This window comes from Myotis lucifugus, unplaced genomic scaffold (assembly GCF_000147115.1).
Source record: "Myotis lucifugus unplaced genomic scaffold, Myoluc2.0 scaffold_66, whole genome shotgun sequence".
NCBI classification, from domain to species: Eukaryota; Metazoa; Chordata; class Mammalia; order Chiroptera; family Vespertilionidae; genus Myotis; species Myotis lucifugus.
The window spans coordinates 3,616,690-3,635,452 of record NW_005871114.1 but is presented as its reverse complement, the minus strand read 5'-3'; the positions used below and the strand labels follow the sequence as shown (position 1 = coordinate 3,635,452).

The window sequence follows — 18,763 nt, the reverse complement described above, 5'->3', positions numbered from 1 at the left end:
AACATGCAGAGGAACAACACCCTGGGCATCGGTACTGCCAAGAAGAAGAAGAAAATCCTTATGAGGGTAGAGTGTTACTTGTTTATTGAACATCAGACCCAATCATCTGGGACCATTGCATGGTCTATATCACCATAAATGATCTTAGGCTATTTGGATTGGGGACAACATAAGGCATCAAATAAATGAAGTACAAGGGTCTACCCAGCACCTCCTGGTGGCCACACCCAGTGCTAGGAACTGAGTCGACAACACCAGGAAAAAGTCAGGGTCCATAGACGGACACAGATGTGTTAACAAACACAGTGAGATCTAAATTAGTCATTGTTAAGCTGCCTGCAAAGTGCTTTAGGAGTGGAGAGAAGGAGGATATAGGGCTGAGAGGCAGGCAGGAAAGACTTCACAGAGCAATTGACATATGGGTCTTGAAGGTTGTATAGGAGTTTACCAAACAGACAACACAGGGAAAAGCATCCCAGGCAGATGAGGCAACAGAGAGGCATGAAAGATGTGGCTTGTTCAGGGAAGCACATGTGGTTCTGAGTTCATGCTCCAAGCTGGAGCAGGGGCTCTGTGCTGGGCGAGGAAGGGCGAGGAAGGAACGGGGATCAGATTATGAAGATCTCAGAGGATCTTCTAAATGTGTTATGAGAACCAACCTAAATGTTCATCCACAAATGAAGGATGAAGAAAAAGGTGATGTAGGCATACAATGAAATATAATTCAACTTTGAAACAGGAAGAAAATTCTTTCCTATGCGACAACATGGGTGCACCTTGAGGACATTACCCTAAGTGAAAGAAGCCAGTCACGAAAGGACGAATAGTGTGTGGTGCCACTTACATGAGGTACCAAGGACGGTCCAGCTCTTAGAGACAGAAAGTAGAATGGTGGTGGCCAGGAGCTGGGGGGGAGGGGGAGTTGTTTAATGGATATAGAGTTTCAGTTTTACAAGGTGAGAAAGTTCTAGGGATTGTTGCACAACAAGGCACATATAGTTCCCACACTTAAAATGGGTAAGGTGAATTTTATGTTATGCTTTTTATCACAATATATTTATTATTATTTATTACATATTTCATTATATACATTATCACTATAACATGATGATATATTTTCCCCAGGGTTGCAGATAGGAGGCTATTGCTGCCTAAGTGGAACTTTATCTGCTTTATGATTCTGTCTCTACGTGGAGATTCCAGGGATCACGTGCCTCCTTTTATGGGCCCCCTCCCCTGAGGAGTGCTGCTGTATAGTGAAGGACAAATGGGATAATATTCCATGTGAATACTTGGTCAGCCTTCACGTGGGTCTTTACTGGCTTCCCCAGGGGGGAAGCAGCCTTGAAGGTGGGTCCCTCAGAAAATAGGGACCTGCCCAGACTAAAGCAGTGATGGAAGAGAAACACAGAAGGGGAACCACTGTGCGTTTTGTGTCCCCAGGGTGAGAGTGGAGAGGCCACCGACGATGAGATGGCCACCCGAAAGGCCAAACTGCACAAAGAGTGTCGAAGCTGGAGTGGCTCTGATCCTCAGGACATTAACGAGCAAGAGGAGTCAGGTAAAGCAGCACAGTCCCAGCTGACAATTTTGTATGAGAAAAATACACATTGGGTTTAAATGGTAGTTTAAGTGTGGTGGGCATTCTTAGCAGAACTCTTTATCTTTGTACTTACCTTTGTTTTTACTAGATGATGGAACCCTAGAGGTATTTCTGCAAGCACTGTGTACTTGGAAGAAAATTCTCATCACTTACCTTGCCATTATTGATAGGGAGTATTAGCCATACAGGATACAATTTGATGGGCTAGACCAGTGATTCTCAACCCCAGCTGGAAAATAGAGCTTTTAAAAAATATATCTGGTCCAGCCGGGTGTGGCTCAGTGGTTGAGTGTTGACCCAGGAACCAAGACGTCACGGGTTTCGATTCCTGGTCAGGGCACATGCCCGGGTTGCGTACTTGATCCCCAGTAGGGGGCGTGCAGGCGACAGCCGATCGATGTTTCTCTTTCATCATTGATGTTTCTATTTCTCTCTCCCTCTCCCTTCCTATCTGAAATCAATAAAAATATATTATAAATAAATAAGTAAGTATCTTGATGCCCTGTCCACACTCCAGCCACTGATTCAGACGCTGTGGCTGGGACCTGAACAGCTGCATACTTTTTAAGCTCCCCCAGATGATTCTCATCTGTACCAGGGTTGAGAACCCTCCAGATGAGTTCATTCATCCGAATATTTTGATGCTCCTTGTGTAGAAATTGCCTGCATAGAGTATGATTTGCTCAGATATCCAGAAGCATCTTTGTTGTCTTTGATTCTGAGGGAAAGGTGGTCATTGTCTCTTTTGTCTCTCCCGCTCACAGAGGCGAATGCCATCACAAGCCCGCCTAACCCTCTCCCTTCCAGAAGAGCCCACTCTCTGACCACGGCTGGGTCCCCCATCTTGGCTGCCGGGACGTCATCTCCCATCAGGCCAGTGTCCTCCCCTGTGCTGTCTTCAAACAAGAGCCCGTCCAGGTGGGGCCTTAACATGATAAAACAGCAGGACCCTCACAGCAGTCAGGCTGTGTAGCAGGGCATCTTCCTCCAGTGTTCTGTGGAAAGACTGTCTCTAGTTTTGACTTAGCAATGACATTGAGAATGGAAAGACCCCGAGTTTTTACATGCCCCTAATTTTCCTGATTTTATAGCCCTATCTTCTCATAGTGCTATAATTGCTCCTAATTATTTGACACATCAGCCCCTCAAAGGGCAATAGCAGTAACAAAATCTGAGCTGTAATTCTCCAAATTAGCACTGTCCAATATAGTAGCCACTAGCCCGGGGTGGGGGGAGAGGGGAAGGCTATTTAAATTAATTAAAATTAAATAAAATTTAAAATTCTAAATACAGTAAAAAAATAAAAGTTTCATTTCTCAGTCACACTAACCACATTCAGAGTGCCTCAGAGCTGCAAGTGGTTGGTGGCTACTAGACTGAACCGTGCAGATACGGAATCTTTGTATCACTGCAGAGAGTTCTAGTGGATGGCACTGCTCTAAATGAAGAATAAATTAAGTTTTAAAGTAAGCTGCTTGACCCTTTGCTAATGGGTGAAATATAGTTAATACTCTTCTTATATATAATAAGCTCTACATGTCTAGAGAAATGAATGTATTACAGCAAGTCGGATACGTTTAGATCATTTCAAAGCTGGTGTTATAGTCAATTATTTTATAAGGTCCATGCAAATTACAGACTTGAAACAATATCTACCCTCTCAGATAATATTAAAAATGAAAGCCTTCCAAAGGAATCAGAAAGCCACACCATCACCCTCAACCTCACACTAAAGTTTAAGAAATGCAGAGATTTCAGACAGAACCAAGATAAAATAGACACTTTGCTTTATCCGAGAAGAGTGGGAGGAGGAAATGGGTCTGTGAGGTACCTAGAGCAGTCCAACATACACACACACACACATTACAGTAAATCATTTTTTAAAGGGAAGCATTCTTTCACAGTGTGAATAATGAACACAATATAAGCTTTATGCATTCAGATTTCTATACTTGGTGAAACTGGGCCAAGGGTACGTGGGAATTCTTTGTGTCACTCTTACAACTTTTCCATAAGTTTAGGTGTGTAACACATTTAAAAGCTACAAAGAATCAGAATTCTCTACATTATATTTCAGCCTATACAGCATCCTTGATGAACAAAATAGCCAAGTAACGGAGTAAATAGCCCTTCCCTTTATTTCAATCACTCATGAGCAGGGAAAGGAAGGGCAGAATAAGAGAGGAAAATATTTTTAAAGAGATAGAAGTAGAGAAACTAACATATCAGATGCAAGATCACAGATGGACCGGCACCACAGCCCACCAAGTGTTCTAAAACAGAAGGGAGAGACAAGGCAGAAGAAAAATCAGCCTGAATACTGTTCAAGGGGAGAACCAAAACTGAGCCCAGAAAGGGAAAGAGTAGACACATGGAGCTTCCTGAAGTCAGGGGCTGTCCTCAGACAGTGGCTAGACCTGGAACTAGAAGGAAGACAGAGACTTTCCTGCTTAAAGCAAGTGATAAACCACTTTATGGGATCTTCCTCTACCTGAACCTCCACCCTCTATTTCCCACACACGTGGATGATCAACAACCTTTTCCCTCAAAATAATACAAACCTAGCCTTTTGTAATACTCTTCCTTTAACCTTCAGACGTCAGCATAGAATCATTTTCCATGAGTAAGCATTGTTAGCAGGATTAAGGGTAAACAGTCTATTTATTACAATTGTCTCTGTACTTTCTTATATAAGTTGAAATATTTCTAAAGTGAAAAAGAAAGATCTTGTTCATTGATTTGGTTAACAACCAGTCAAAACATTTCTCATACTATCCCGTCAGGGAACCAGTATAGAACGTTTAAAAAAAAAATGTTGTGAAACAGCCAGACTGAAGTTTTGATCTAGTTGACTGATATTTTTATACTGAATAGATACAGCTTTGGCAGGTGCAAATATAATCCTAGACAGAGTTGGCTTCTTTCCATTCTTAATATTTTTCTGACTCACATTTTCCATTAGCATTAAAAGCCCTTCCCCGAATTCATCTAAGAACTGGTTTAAAAAGGACAAAAAGAAGATATTAAGACATTCAAGACATTCTTCCTAAATGGGTATCTGTAATTCAGAATATAGGGGGGAAACATGCATAATTTTCCATAGGTTATAATCCAGTAGTTTGGGGCTCTTTTTTTAAAAAAGACTTTTCTTCAAAGACACATTTACATTCCTCCCTCCCCACCCCCCACCCCCACTGGCCTGTGATTTCAAAGAACTGTTTTAATTAGTGGAAGCATATTAACCTCAGTCTTATGTCCTTATTAAATAGTCTGTAAACATGAAGCCGTTTCAATGTTCAATATGTTTGACCTCCTCTGACATAATACGGATTAATTTTGAGAGGAATGAAAATAGCCTCCACCTCAAATGACTCGCAGTCCATCTTTTTGGGCATATTGCTTAACGCGAGAGCATCCGTTGGGGCAGAAGGGCAGACAAGGGCCCGTCCTGCCGGTTAAGGCCATGTTTTTCTTGCAGTGCCTGGAGCAGCAGCAGCTGGCACGGCCGCATCAAAGGAGGAATGAAAGGCTTCCAGAGCTTCATGGTTTCCGACAGCAACATGAGTTTTGTTGAATTTGTGGAGCTGTTCAAATCCTTCAGGTATGGCACGCTTTCTTCTGACCCTTTCTCAGCCCCACATTTTAGCAGAAGTGCTACATGCGAGGCGTTTTCATTCCTCACACAGTGTAAGGAGCCGCAAGGACCTGAAGGATCTCTTCGACCTCTACGCCGTGCCCTGCAACCGGTCAGGCTCTGAGTCGGCCCCGCTCTACACCAACCTAACCATTGATGAGAACACCAGCGGTCTTCAGCCTGATCTAGGTTTGTGTAACAATTTAATCTTTCTCTCGGAGATCTTTCTATTGAATCACACACACCTACAGCCTGCCTCCCGTGGCGTGCTGCTACCTGGAGCATGGTGAAACATTGGGAGAATTTTTTTCAAGGTGTCATTGGCATTTGAGACGAGGAAATTCATCATTGTGTCCATGTATTTCATTTAACCAGTAGAGCCCTCCAGTCCTGCTGACCACCAGAACCCCTTTCCCACCCATTTCCACATGTCCCCTGGAGTGTGGTGTGTCCCAGTTGAGAACCACCGGTCTCTGCCCTGCCTTCAGGCGGATGGGTGCTCAGCCGCAGGGTGGGGGCTGTCTGCCCTTTAGCAACGAGAGTCTGTGGTGACCTCAGCAGAGCACTGCTGTCTGGACACCCAGGACATTTTCCCGAATATGTAAACCAGAACGTCTGGTTCTGTCCCACTCACCACCACCAGCACCAGCACCACCCATGCATTTTAAAGGCTTTTCTTTTGCTCTTCTGTTCTTGCTGGGAAATATAATCACAACAAAGCAAAAAGAAAAACAAAAATAGTCCTCTTTTATGCAGTTGCTTTTTAATTATTTAAAACCTATATTGTCCTTAGCTAAGAATATTAACCTTTTTCAACTTTAGTCATAAGATGTGCATAACTATGGGTTAGTGAATCAGTCACACTTTTTAAAAATTTAATGGGCTATTTTTTTTAAGAGCAGTTTTAGATTTACAGAAAAATGGGGGCAAAGAACAGAGAGTTCGCGTATTCTCTCCCCACATAGTTTCCCCTGTTATTAATATCTTGCATATGTGATACAGGGAACCAATATCGATATATTATTATTAACTGAAGTCCATAGTTTGCATTAGTGTTCACTGTTTGTGCTGTACATTCTATGGGCTTTGACATAAGTATAATGACATGAATTCACCATTACCATGTTATAGAGAATAGTTTCACTGCCCTAAAAATCCCTGCTCCATCTAGTCATGCCACCCACCTCCTTCTGACCCCTTGGCAACCACTGATTTTTTTTTATTTTTTTTTACGGTCTGCACAGTATTGCCTTTTCCATAATGTCATATATTTATGATCACGCAATACATAGCCTTTTCAGACAGGCTTCTTTCACTTAGCAATACACATGTAAGGCCCCTCCATGTCTTCTCATGGCTTCATAGCTCATTTCCTTTTATAGCTGAACTAGAGGCCCAATGCACGAAATTCATGCAAGAGTAGGTTTCCCGCTGGTACCGGGGACCCGGGCTTCCCTTGCAGCCCTGGCTTCGTCTGGAAGGACGTCCAGTCTAATTAGCATATTACGCTTTTATTATTATAGACTAGAGGCCCAATGCATGAAATTCGTGCAAGGGGCTCTGCCCTCGCAGCCGTGGCAGCTTACCTTGGCCCTCACAGCCCTGGCTTCATCCAGAAGATTGTCCGAAAGGACATACAGAAGGTCGTTTGGCTGTCTGATCTAATTAGCATATTATGCTTTTATTATCATAGATAATATTCCATTGTATGGATTTATCATAGTTTGCTTAGTCATTCACCTATGGAAGGATTCCTGGTTGCTTCCAAGTTTTAGCAATGATAAATAAAGCTGATGAAACACTGTGTATAAGTTTTAGTGTGCATGTGACTTTTCACCTCATGTGGGTAAACACCTCGGAACGCAATTGCTGGGTCGTAGGATGAGCCCATGGTTGACTCTGTGGGAACATGCCAGGCTGTCTTCCAAGTGGCCACAGTGAACATGTCTGGCCAAGGTGGTGTCAGTGTGGTGCCACTGCAGCCTTGCTGGTGGGGGTGTAAGATGGTACACTCCCACCAACTTCAGAAGGGAGTTGAGCAGCTTCTTACAAAACTAAACGTACTCTTACCATACCATCCAGCAATTGCATTTCTTGGCATTTACACAAATGAACTGAAAACCTATGTTTGTTCACACAGAAACCTGCACACAAATGTTTATAGTTACACTTTTACTTTTGTTAATCTTTATTGTTGAAAGTATTACTGATGCCTCCTTTTTCCCCCCTTTGGCCCCTTCTAGTCCACCCCTCGCCCCCACCCCTAGCTTTCACCATACTATTTCCTGTGCCCATGGGTTATGCCTACAAGTTCTTTGGTTAATATCCTCCCATCCACCCACCCTCCCCTGCCTTCCCTCTGAGATTCCACAGAGAATAGTTACATCTTTAAAGTACAGAAAAACTGTAATTTTAAAGGTTCATCTTCAGTCTCTGAAAATATAAAAATATAATAGTTATTCTAAAATCTAAAGTTCAAATTCAGCCTAAAATCCCCAATTGATGTACATTTAGCTCCCCTCAAATACCAAAGCTCATGGGCTTTCGAGGTCATCAATCTAGCTCTCTCTTAGTTTCTTTTACTTATTCATTGATTCCTTTTTTTATCCCTCTACTCTGCGAAGCCAGGAATATGCAATGAGTTTGCTGGCTTGTTTAGACAGAATGGTGAAGAATTTCTCCAGCTTAATAATGCCATAGCACAGGTATCTGCCAAATGAACTTTGTGAAAGATGCTGGCTAGTTTGTCCATGTTTTGTGGGTGATTCTGTTTCAGATTTGTTGACCAGAAATGTCTCAGATTTGGGGCTGTTCATTAAGAGTAAACAGCAGCTGTCAGACAACCAGAGGCAGATCTCTGACGCCATTGCTGCTGCAAGCATCGTGACGAATGGCACTGGGGTCGAGAGCACATCCCTGGGCGTGTTTGGGGTCGGCATACTTCAGCTCAATGACTTCCTAGTGAACTGCCAGGGAGAACACTGCACTTACGATGAAATCCTCAGCATCATCCAGGTATGCACCTGTTTCGTGTGCACACTCGTGTAAAGCCTCTGACTCTTCTAATTATTTTCTGCTAAACATTTATTCTTTCCATACTTCTTTCCAAAGACTCTTTAAATTTGGGGCAGAAATAGAAGGGGGTTGGGTTGTTTTTTTTTAAATACCAAATACATAAGTGTTCTTTTTTTAAAATATATTTTTATTGATTTCAGAGAGGAAGGGAGAGGGAGAGATAGAAATATCAATGATGAGAGAGAATCATCAATCAGCTGCCTCCTGCATGCCCCTTACTGGGGATCGAGCCCACAACCCAGGCACATGCCCTTGGCCGGAATCGAACCTGGGACCCTTCAGTCCATAGGTCGATGCTCTATCCACTGAACCAAACCAGCCAGGGCCATAAGTGTTCTTATTTAACATATAATTTAACACAGGTTCCAAGCCTTCTCTTACTCAGTGACTATTAAAAGGAATCAGTACACCATTCCTTCTTCTTCTTCTAGCACATGCAATAGAATTAGTAGTCTAGGTTTTCAACCTTTTTAGTCATTTAGCAAATATTTTTTATATTGCCGCTATGGGCCTGGGTCTGTTCCAGGACCTGGAAATATAGTAATACATAAGATCAAGATCTGGCCCTCCACACAGCTTACATTCAAGTGGGTGAGGCAGACAATAAATGAATAAAGGTACAGGGTGGAGCAAAAGTGGGTTTACGGTTGTTTATATGGAGAATAATGCAATAATTAATAAATAATAATACAGGAATAAACTCTGCTTTATGTAGCTACAACTGAAAGCCTATTTTGGCCCCACCCTGTATAATATAATTTCAAGTAATAATACTGGGTTCTGGAAAAGACTGAGCAGAGTAAGGGGATGGAGTGATGCAGGAAGGCTGAGAGGAATAAGCCAAGGCCACTCTGAGGAGGTTACACTTGGCTGAGCCCTGCATAAATAAGCTATTCAAGGTCTACGGAAAGGACATTCTAGACCAGTGGTTCCCAAACTTATTTGGCCACCGCCCCCTTTCCAGAAAAAATATTACTCAGCCCCTGGAAATTAATTTTTTTAAAATTTTAATAGCAGTTACTCATCGCCCCCAAATGCACCTGTGGCCATCACCGCCCCCCTGGATCGCTGCAGCGCCCACCGAGGGGCGGTAGTGCCCACTTTGGGAATCACTGTTCTAGACAGAAGCCTCAAGTTCAAAGACCAGAGCAGGTGCGAGCTCGACATTTATGAGAAACAATAGAAAAGCTGTGTCATGGGAACCGCATAAGCCAGAGGGACCACCGTAGACACGATTTCAGACAGGTAGGCAGGGGCCCAGCCATCTAGGCATTTAGGCCACGGTGAGGAGTTTGGCTTTAGTCCATGACAAATGGGAAGCTGCTGGAAATTTTTGAGCAGCGGAGTAATGAACATGACATGATTTCTGTTTGTAAGAGGTCACTCTGACTCCACTGGAGAATGAACTGTGCTGGGGAAGGAGTGGAAGCAGAGACCTAGCAGGAAGCTTTCATCAGTAACCAGGCAGCTGCAAGGACAGGGTGGTAGGGCACAGTGGAATGAGACCATTCATGGTGGCTGCATCACCTGCAACAGAATTTGTCAAAGTTTTCAATCTCCCTTTTCAACTGATTGGGAATCAGTGGATTAGCTCTCCAGCGACTGGATTTGGTCACTGGAAATGCTTAAAATGTCAGATGATTATCACATGCTGAGTGCTCACTGTAATATTATCGAGTGCAAGCACTGTACGAAGTGCTCTATGAGAAGCATCTAATTTACCTCTCACCAGCTCTATGATAGCTGCTATTTTTATCCCCATTTTCACCTGGATAAACTGATACCATTTGTTTTCATATAAATCAACCTTATTCTTTTCTCTTAAGTAAATATGCTTCGTATAATAAACTGACTTGTAATAAATGTTTTCTTTTTTAAAAAAAAAATCTACATCTTACCACTACATAGCTAAATTAGTTCAAATATTTGGTTTAGATGTTTCCTGATGAAAACAGAACAGTTTTAAAAAATGATGTGGTGTTTTCCCCCTTAGGTTCCTTTACCTAAATAACACTCTTTTTGTATTCCTTGCAGAAGTTTGAGCCTAGCATTAGTATGTGTCATCAGGGCCTAATGTCATTTGAAGGATTTGCAAGGTAACTTTTAAAATATCTTTTGCCCTATCATTTAAGAGTATATCTTTTTCCCATGCAATCCTAAGAAAATTTGTTTCCTCCTAGGTTTCTGATGGATAAAGACAACTTTGCTTCGGAAAACGATGAATCACAGGAGAACATTAAAGAATTACAGCTGCCCCTCTCCTACTATTACATTGAATCTTCACACAATACCTACCTCACAGGCCATCAGCTCAAAGGAGAATCCTCAGTAGAACTCTACAGCCAGGTACTGAGAAATCCCCTTGGAATGTGCTTGTCATTAAACCTTATTTATGTAACCCCCAAAGTCACAGAAACCTGACCCAGACTCCTGTGAAGAACTCAAACTACTGCATGTGAAATGTGAGGAAACATGACGTGTGGGAAAACAGCCTATACGTACAGTTGTTTTCTTTACTTCTTTTTTGTTTTGTTTTTCCTCGCTATCTATACTTAACCTTTATTCTGGGCAGTGAGAGAGAAAAAAAGTATTTGAGACTCATAGCTTTTAGATCCTACTTAGTCTGACCTACTCCTACTAAAATTAGATTTTCCCATGGGAAAGTTATCTAATTGTTTCCCTAAATGCTAAATAAATCAATATATTGTAGTGGGAAAGCATAGTAGAAAATGCAACTCTTTCTGAAGTTATTCCCAAGTATTAGTTGTTACGCTTTGCAATTTGTTAGACAATCAATTCATCCCTATGGTAACCAACTTAAGGGGGAGTGATCTGCCCAGACTGTAGGCACTGTTCCTATATATTTAATTCATGGGCATATTCTGGGCAATTCAGTAGGTTCTCTAGACTAGAAAAAAGCACATCCTTTTGACCTAAACATCCAACTCTCAATAATCTGAATGTCAGTTGCCTCCCTGTTATATTTTCTGCAATTCCCTCATGTCTGCTGCCTGTTTTGTGAGCTCCTGCAAGAAGAGGTAATCAATCAGGAAGAAGAAGCTAGGTTAGTTCCAAGGAGTACAGGTTGCCCCCCAAAATTGTATGCATACTTTGAATAATTATTCATTCCAGTGGATTAAATCTGAACAAAAGAAGCATCAATTGAGCTATCAGCTGTTAAGTGTTTGTTCATTTTGGGGGAACACCCTATATAAGCGTGTGATTGAGCTAATGGGGAAAGGGTGGAGTCCAAGTGTGAACATTGCCATTGTATTGTTTACACAAACCCAGCAGAACCGAGGTTCCTTTGTTCTCCAGACTAGCTCAGATATTCCTCAAAGCATGGGTCAAACTTCTGTCCCAAAGTTTATCTAGTATGAAATATGTGCTCTAAACTCTAAAAGCTAAGCGGCTTTTATTATGAAATGAAGACATGTCCTTAAAATAATGATTTTTGAAATAGAAGTGCTGTGAAGGGGTCTCAGCTGCTGACACTGAGATGAGCAAGCAGTAGAGCAGAAGGGGTCCCATGCTTAACCCCACTGCAGCTGAAGTCCTGCTCTTTGATGAGCTGTGCATATTGGCCCTGCCTTTGCACAGAGAATTCCAAGGTTAAAAAGTTTGAAATCCATTGCTTTTTTTGGGGGGGTGGGGGGAATGAAGAGAGAGAGAGAGAATTTCTCCCAAGAAAATAAGCAAAGACCAATGTCCCAACTTTTATTCCTACTTCATTTTCCTGTTTGATTTCAAAATTTTTCTTTAACTCCTTAACATTACACCCAAAGTGAGGTTGTCGCAGCTTTTGAATTAGGCGCAACAGCCCCTCAAATAGACACACAGAGGTGATTAAACCTAGTATGAGTCTCCCTTTACGTTTATTTCTCACCAGTCCCTCCCTCAGCCCTTCTAATTACTTCCTAGCATTATTCTATGGGTCAGATGGGGACTGAGAGAAAGCCCTGTTTTCACCTGGAATTGCCAGCTCTGGTCTTCCTTTGCTAGCCATGTACGGACAGCTTAAGGTCCTGCAGACCTTGATAAAGAGCGCTAGTATTTTCATGCTGAAAAATCACCCCATCTGCTGCGAGGCAGTGAACGTTCTTCCCAGTGTGGCAGGTGCACCACAGAGATGAGCAGCCTCATGTTTCAGCTGACATATTACACAACAGTTTTCAGCCCCGAGCAACACACTTCTGGGAACTCTAGCTGCAGGAAGAAGCTGAAAGCTGTGGGATTTCAGGCCACAGAATAGGTTCCACCTGGGAAGATGGGTCACCCCGGAAGATTGAGTGCTGCATGATGTGCAGTGGGAAGGATCTACAAAATATTTCATACAAAATATTAAAATAAGAGGGATTCCACTATCAGTTTTGTTGCAGCAACTCTACTGGCCAATAGCCCCCAGTTTTGGAGTGCTGTCACATGGTAATAATTATGTGGATTCTCACATCCATGACTTGGCCCATTTGCAGATATGCTCTTGGCATGGGTTATCCTTTCAATACCCTTTCAAGACTGTCCTAAAATACAGTCTGCTGATAGATTCTATGGAGGAAGAGGTTGCTTCAAGCAAACAGTGCAGAGCTGCAACCCACACACACATGTCAGGAGCTCTGCTTCCAACTCTAGGTCCAGGATAGCAAAGAGGTATCCTGTCAACTGATTCATTGGTAGTGTTTCCTGGAGCACTTTGCCAAAGAGGTTGTGAGATAACATATCAAAGCTTAGGGAGTAGTCCAACCAGTGTGGCTCAGTGGTTGAGTGTCGACTTATGAACCAGGATGTCATGGTTCGATTCCCAGTCAAGGCACATGCCTGGGTTGCGGGCTTGATCCCCAGTAGGAGGCATGCAGGAGGCAGTTAGTCAGTGATTCTCATCATTGTTGTTTCTATCTCTCTCTCCTCCCTTCCTCTCTGAAATCAATTTTATATATATATGGAGCAGCTGTGCTGTGATTGATTACTAATGTCTGCTAAAGATATGGGAGAGTCAACTATGGCTTATTTTCCATCTCTGCTGTAGGATTAGACAACAGTCTTTGATAACTCCTTGCTTATACTCTTCTTACATGCTACATGTTCATAGCAAATGCATTAATTAGCCAGTGGCAGAATTTGTATCTAAATGAAGATTTTATCCTTATTGGTTTCATTTAATAAAAGTTAATTAAGGCCTGGCTGGTGTGGCTCAGTGGGTGAGCATCGACCTATGAACCAGAAGGTCACGGTTTGATTCCTGGTCAGGGCACATAGGGTTGCAGGCTCAATCCCCAGTAGGGGGTGTGCAGGAGGCAACCGATCAGTGATTCTCTCTGATCATTGATGTTTCTATTTCCCTCTTCCTTCCTCTATGAAATCAATAAAAACATATTTTTAAGTTAATTAAGGAATCAGTGGCCTCATCTCCTCTGGGCTGTGGCATCACCTCCGCTGACATCTGCCTAGACAGAGCCCAGCCTGGCTCTCTCAGTTCAGCATGTGCCATGTATATACAACTCCCTTGAGAGACCAAAGTTGCTGGGAAAATGGTCACATGTTTTTGCTATCAAATTTACTTTCCGATGGTATTCAGCTCTGGTAAGCACTCTTTCCACCTTAATCTGTCCTCTGCCTTCCCCACCCCTGATGAATTGTGGCCCTTGGCCAAGATGCAATGTTTATTTTAGTTCGCATGCCCTTCTGCTTTAGCCCTGAATGTGAACACTGATATATAGAATCATGGGCGGGGTTTAATTTAAGGCTTTCTCTCCATTCACTTATCTGGGGTGGATTTTTTCATTGATCACACAGGTCCTCCTGCAAGCTGTAGGAGCGTAGAGTTGGACTGCTGGGACGGAGATGATGGGATGCCCATCATTTACCATGGACATACACTGACAACCAAGATCCCCTTCAAGGTGATGCTTCATAGCTTTCTTTAAATCAAATCTCAAAGAGTCATTATCTTCATTTGCCAACTTAAATCAGTGACTAACACATTGTACCTTAGGTCGAGGATTCTGATCCTTGCTCTGAAGACTCCACAGCATTTACAGTGTTATGCAGGCAGCACGCATGTTCATTTTTCTGGGAATTGATATAAAACTCTTATTAGATTCTCATTCAACCAAAATTTAGTTACCATTACCTTAAGTTAGTTTTCACATAATAATATAGGGGTTGACAAAAATAGGTTTACAGTTGTGAGTACATGACACACAGTTTATTCTTGTAGTATTTATTTGTATTATTTGTCTTCTTTCCAAACAAACTATAAACCTACTTTTGCTTACCCCTGTATTATTGTAATTTTTACATTATGTGATGATATATAAAGTTCAAGGGCTGTTCCTTTGCTATAGGAATTAAAGGTCATTTGTCCTGCTAACAGGGGCCAACAACATGTGTTAAGAGATGATTCAATAATTAACTTTATAAAGAAATGAGAATTGGTTCCACTTGGGGAGTTGGTCGCCCAGGAAGATTAGTCTCATTGGATTACTATTTCAAATTCTAAGTAGTTTATTATTTCATTGTGTGATTACTATCCTCATTCAGAGGGTCTTTGGCTGTGCAACATCATTTTTCTCTGAACTGTGGCTTGTCTGGAAAAGATTATTATTTCTCTCATCTGTGGAGATAATGGCTAAAATGCATTTTCTCTTTAACTCATTTCCCTATTCAGCCTTCTTAAAACCCTTGTACTTTACATTGAGGGGATTGGAAGTTGATAATTGTGTTTACATATACACATAAATATATGTGGTGTATGTCTCATTGCGCCAAGTAGATTATAAACTCCTTGAGAGCAGGAAAGCATCTTATGCTTACAATTTTTGATGCTATAACTAAAATAATGTATTTTACCTACAGTATACACAATATAAATATATTAATGATTTGTTAAATTCAGCATACTGTTTCTTATAGCATGTGAACAAAACTCAGTATGATCAGTTTAATGTCTTTATAGAAAATAGCCTTATCCTCTTACTTAATTTGAAAATATAAAAACCACTTTGGCCAGAGCCTTCTGAAAATTATAATTTAGATGCCTTCTGAGGCTGTAAGTACCTTGCCTTCTGACACCTTGGACAAATACCTAATGAGATGTCTCATAAGACAGACCCTAATGAGCTGTTGTATCTCTCGTAGGACGTGATCGAAGCCATTGATCGCAGTGCCTTCATCAACTCTGACCTGCCAATCATCATATCAATTGAAAACCACTGTTCATTGCCTCAGCAACGAAAAATGGCAGACATTTTCAAGGTACACTTTTAGCTAAGAGGCAGGATGGTATCTTGGCCCTTGTCTTGCCATTGCTAATAAGGCAAGTTTTATACGAGCCTCTGTGGACCACACCACAGCTGGATTCCAGCTGTGAAGCACAATTAGGGTCCCTCAGACCTGAGAAATCAGGGTGCCCTGGAGGCTTGGTCTTTCTCCTGGAAGGTTCATCTTTTCAGCTGGAGTAATAGAAGCATTGTTTTGTTCTGTGGTTCTTTGGAGAGGCCAACCCTCCAATGCTTCTGGAACCACAAATCAGGGGTGCCAAGATGTTCCCTGTCATTGTTTGTGGAAAAGCTGACAATATCTCAGGGCAAATCAGTCAAATCTTCCTGAGGCCCACCCCACAGATACAGGGTCCAAGTTGGCAAGGAGCTCGGCGTGGCCACAGCAGTTGCTATGGTAACACTCCGCCCTTCCTTATACAAGGAAACTATAAAGCAGATTTAGGGGCAAATATGCTATTTACTGTCCCCTACCCTCCACTGGTAGAGGCTTTTGTGGAAACATGGCTTTCAGTGGGAGGGAGGGACATAGCCAGCAGGAAATGTCCTGAAACGCTAATGCCAACAAAACTAGCCTTTCATATGTCTTTCCTTTGCCATCATTTAGAAGAATGGTCTCTAAACTTTTTTGATTATATACTCCTAACAGTAAAACACTAAGACATGTATTCCTTTGGTGTACTTATTGACTTATTTCTAAATCATATACATATCCTATATTAACTTATTTTATATATTAAAACATGCAAAAAGTAGAATATAAAAAGGAATAACAGAAAGGATAAAGTAATAAGTGAATTTTAAATACTATTATTAATGGTTAGAAAAAACTTTGCTCTCATAAAAAATTTTTAAAGTGAATTTGCTATTTACTTATTGTCTAAAGTTTTCATGTGACTGAGTATGCTTCATTACGTAATACTTATCTGGCAGGGGAGATACCGTTATTACAGATATGCTTCATTATTTCTGAAATTTTGAATCTCCTGCATCAGGAGGCTCCTCCTTGTCCCTCAGGGACCTCCATGAGCAGCTCCTGACATCAGACCGAGTCTGACTTACAGACTGAGGGAACAAGCCATCATTTCAGTTTGTACATTAAACATTAATCAGCTTCCATTTTTGTTCTTTTCTAATTAAAAATAGCTAGAAATAGCATTTGCCGTATTTCCTACCCTTACCCCAGTGGATCATCCTGTGCCTGATCCTCTCCCACCTCCTTGAAGCACACACACTCCACTTTGGAGCCAGTGCTCAGAATCTTTGTGAGAACGGTGTCTGTGGTTCTTTGTACCAAATGGTGAATTCTCCCTATTATCTTTCATCTTTGTCCCTACTCCCTACCTACTTCAAGGTTTCTATTCTTTGATTTCTTACCCGCATCTGGAGCAGGCCATACTCTACAAACCACAGCCTCTAACTGAATCTCTGTTTTCTTCTTTACTACATTAGACCCCAGAGCATTCTCCTGAAGAGTTAGAGCTCGCCCCGTGGAGGAAATGGCCTGGCCTCTCCTCCTTGCCTTCTCACCACCTCCCTTCCTCCCAGTAGGAAACTACTGGGGAGATGGGGACACAGCTTCTTTGCTACTTCCTCTTTCTAGGATTTTAGAAACAATTCAACGGGGCTGAAACAATTCAAGTATAGATAAAAGGCATTGATTATGTGTTTTTCTTTCTAGACTGTATTTGGAGAAAAACTGGTGGCTAAGTTCTTATTTGAAAGTGATTTCTCAGATGATCCAATGCTTCCTTCCCCTGACCAACTTAGAAGGAAGGTGCTTCTCAAAAATAAGAAGCTAAAAGCCCACCAGACGCCGGTGGATATCTTAAAGCAAAAGGTACTGTTCTCTTGTTAAAAAGGTTATGGGTTATTGGCAATCGGCTATTAATGGTATCAGTAAAGCTTCCTGTTAACAGTAGGCAATTAGTGGTTAAGTTTTGGGGAAGTCGAAAGTTATACTTGGGTTCAGTGTCCTCACACCTGTGTTGTTCAAGGGTCAACTGTACAATATTAGCCCGTGTTCTCTTTTGCCTGGCCCTCCTCCAGGGCTGCATCACTAACTCACAACCAACCAGCATTGGGGGCCTTTTCTTCTGCAACACTGTTCCTCTGTGCTACTTTCTTTACCCAGCAACTACTGCCCACTTCTCCCTGCCAAGCAGACACGCTGCCCTGTGCATATCTCTACCGGCTTCAAGATGTGTCTGAGTGTCCTTGGAGCTTTTGCCTTTCCCATCCTGCACACGGTCATTTGCAGTCACTTATGCAGCCTCCATCCCACTAATGAATAGATTGTGTTGTACAGGAGTCTTCTTTATGCGGAGCCCAAATCCTCCTTCCCGTTCCTCCTACTCTTTGGCAGTACTTCTTCCCTCCGCAGCTGCACAGGCTAATTGCATATCTAGAAAGCGAGCATGTGTCTCCCCACCAGTGTTTCTCTTCTCCAAGCTAAACATTCTTGTGTCAACTGTTCCCCACAGGATATGGCTGCTAAGAGCCTTCACTTTTCATTAAGGATATTTTGGATAGTCTTAAATTTGTAGACATTTTTGAATTTGCCAGTCTTAAAAACGTGATTTCCAGAACTTCTCCAACTAGGGTCTGGCAGCATGAGGACAGGGAAGCCATCACCTCTTTTCATGTGAGTGTCATGCCTCAGTTAATGCAGCCTAGAATTGCACTCACTTTTAAAATTCTCTCGTGCACACCAGGCTCATGTTGACTTTGTGGAAAACAAAAAAGAGTTCAGTTCATTTCACAGGGACAGTTCTTATGTCTCGTCTCCCCATTTTTCCAGGTTTGCAGTTAATTTTAACCTAGCCCTTGATGGGACTGTCTCAGTGCCACCCAGCTACTTGTGGCAGAGCTAGGATTCAGACCTAGGTCCTCAGAAAAGACCTTCTCAAACACAACACAGGAGTCAGAATATATTGATGAGAATCACTAGAACAGATTTAAAAACATAGATTCTTAGGTCCCTAATCTGCCCAATGAAGTCTGAATTTTCAAGTCAGGCCTGGTAATCTGTTGTAATTATATCATCCTAGAAGTTTGGAAATATTGCTTATCTGTTACTTCCCACAAGGTGAGACCTTATCCAAAAAGCCTAAGCGGTTACTGTGTGGGAGATTTGTTAGTAAAACCACGCTAACTCTTCCTAACCACCTCTTTATT

The 18,763-nt window shown here is 42.0% G+C and overlaps 1 protein-coding gene across 1 annotated transcript in view; it reads left to right on the top strand.

Moving 5' to 3' along the window:
• Positions 1–18,763, top strand: part of PLCE1 (phospholipase C epsilon 1) — a 247,136-nt gene that overhangs the window by 188,952 nt on the left and 39,421 nt on the right. Inside the window, exons 8-18 of the mRNA XM_023754835.1 lie at positions 2–66; positions 1,444–1,561; positions 2,368–2,521; positions 5,082–5,204; positions 5,290–5,426; positions 8,014–8,252; positions 10,347–10,408; positions 10,493–10,681; positions 14,116–14,209; positions 15,447–15,563; positions 17,268–17,426. Of these exons, the coding sequence (XP_023610603.1) occupies positions 2–66; positions 1,444–1,561; positions 2,368–2,521; positions 5,082–5,204; positions 5,290–5,426; positions 8,014–8,252; positions 10,347–10,408; positions 10,493–10,681; positions 14,116–14,209; positions 15,447–15,563; positions 17,268–17,426 (1,457 nt within the window). The remainder of the gene's footprint in view (position 1; positions 67–1,443; positions 1,562–2,367; positions 2,522–5,081; positions 5,205–5,289; positions 5,427–8,013; positions 8,253–10,346; positions 10,409–10,492; positions 10,682–14,115; positions 14,210–15,446; positions 15,564–17,267; positions 17,427–18,763) is intronic.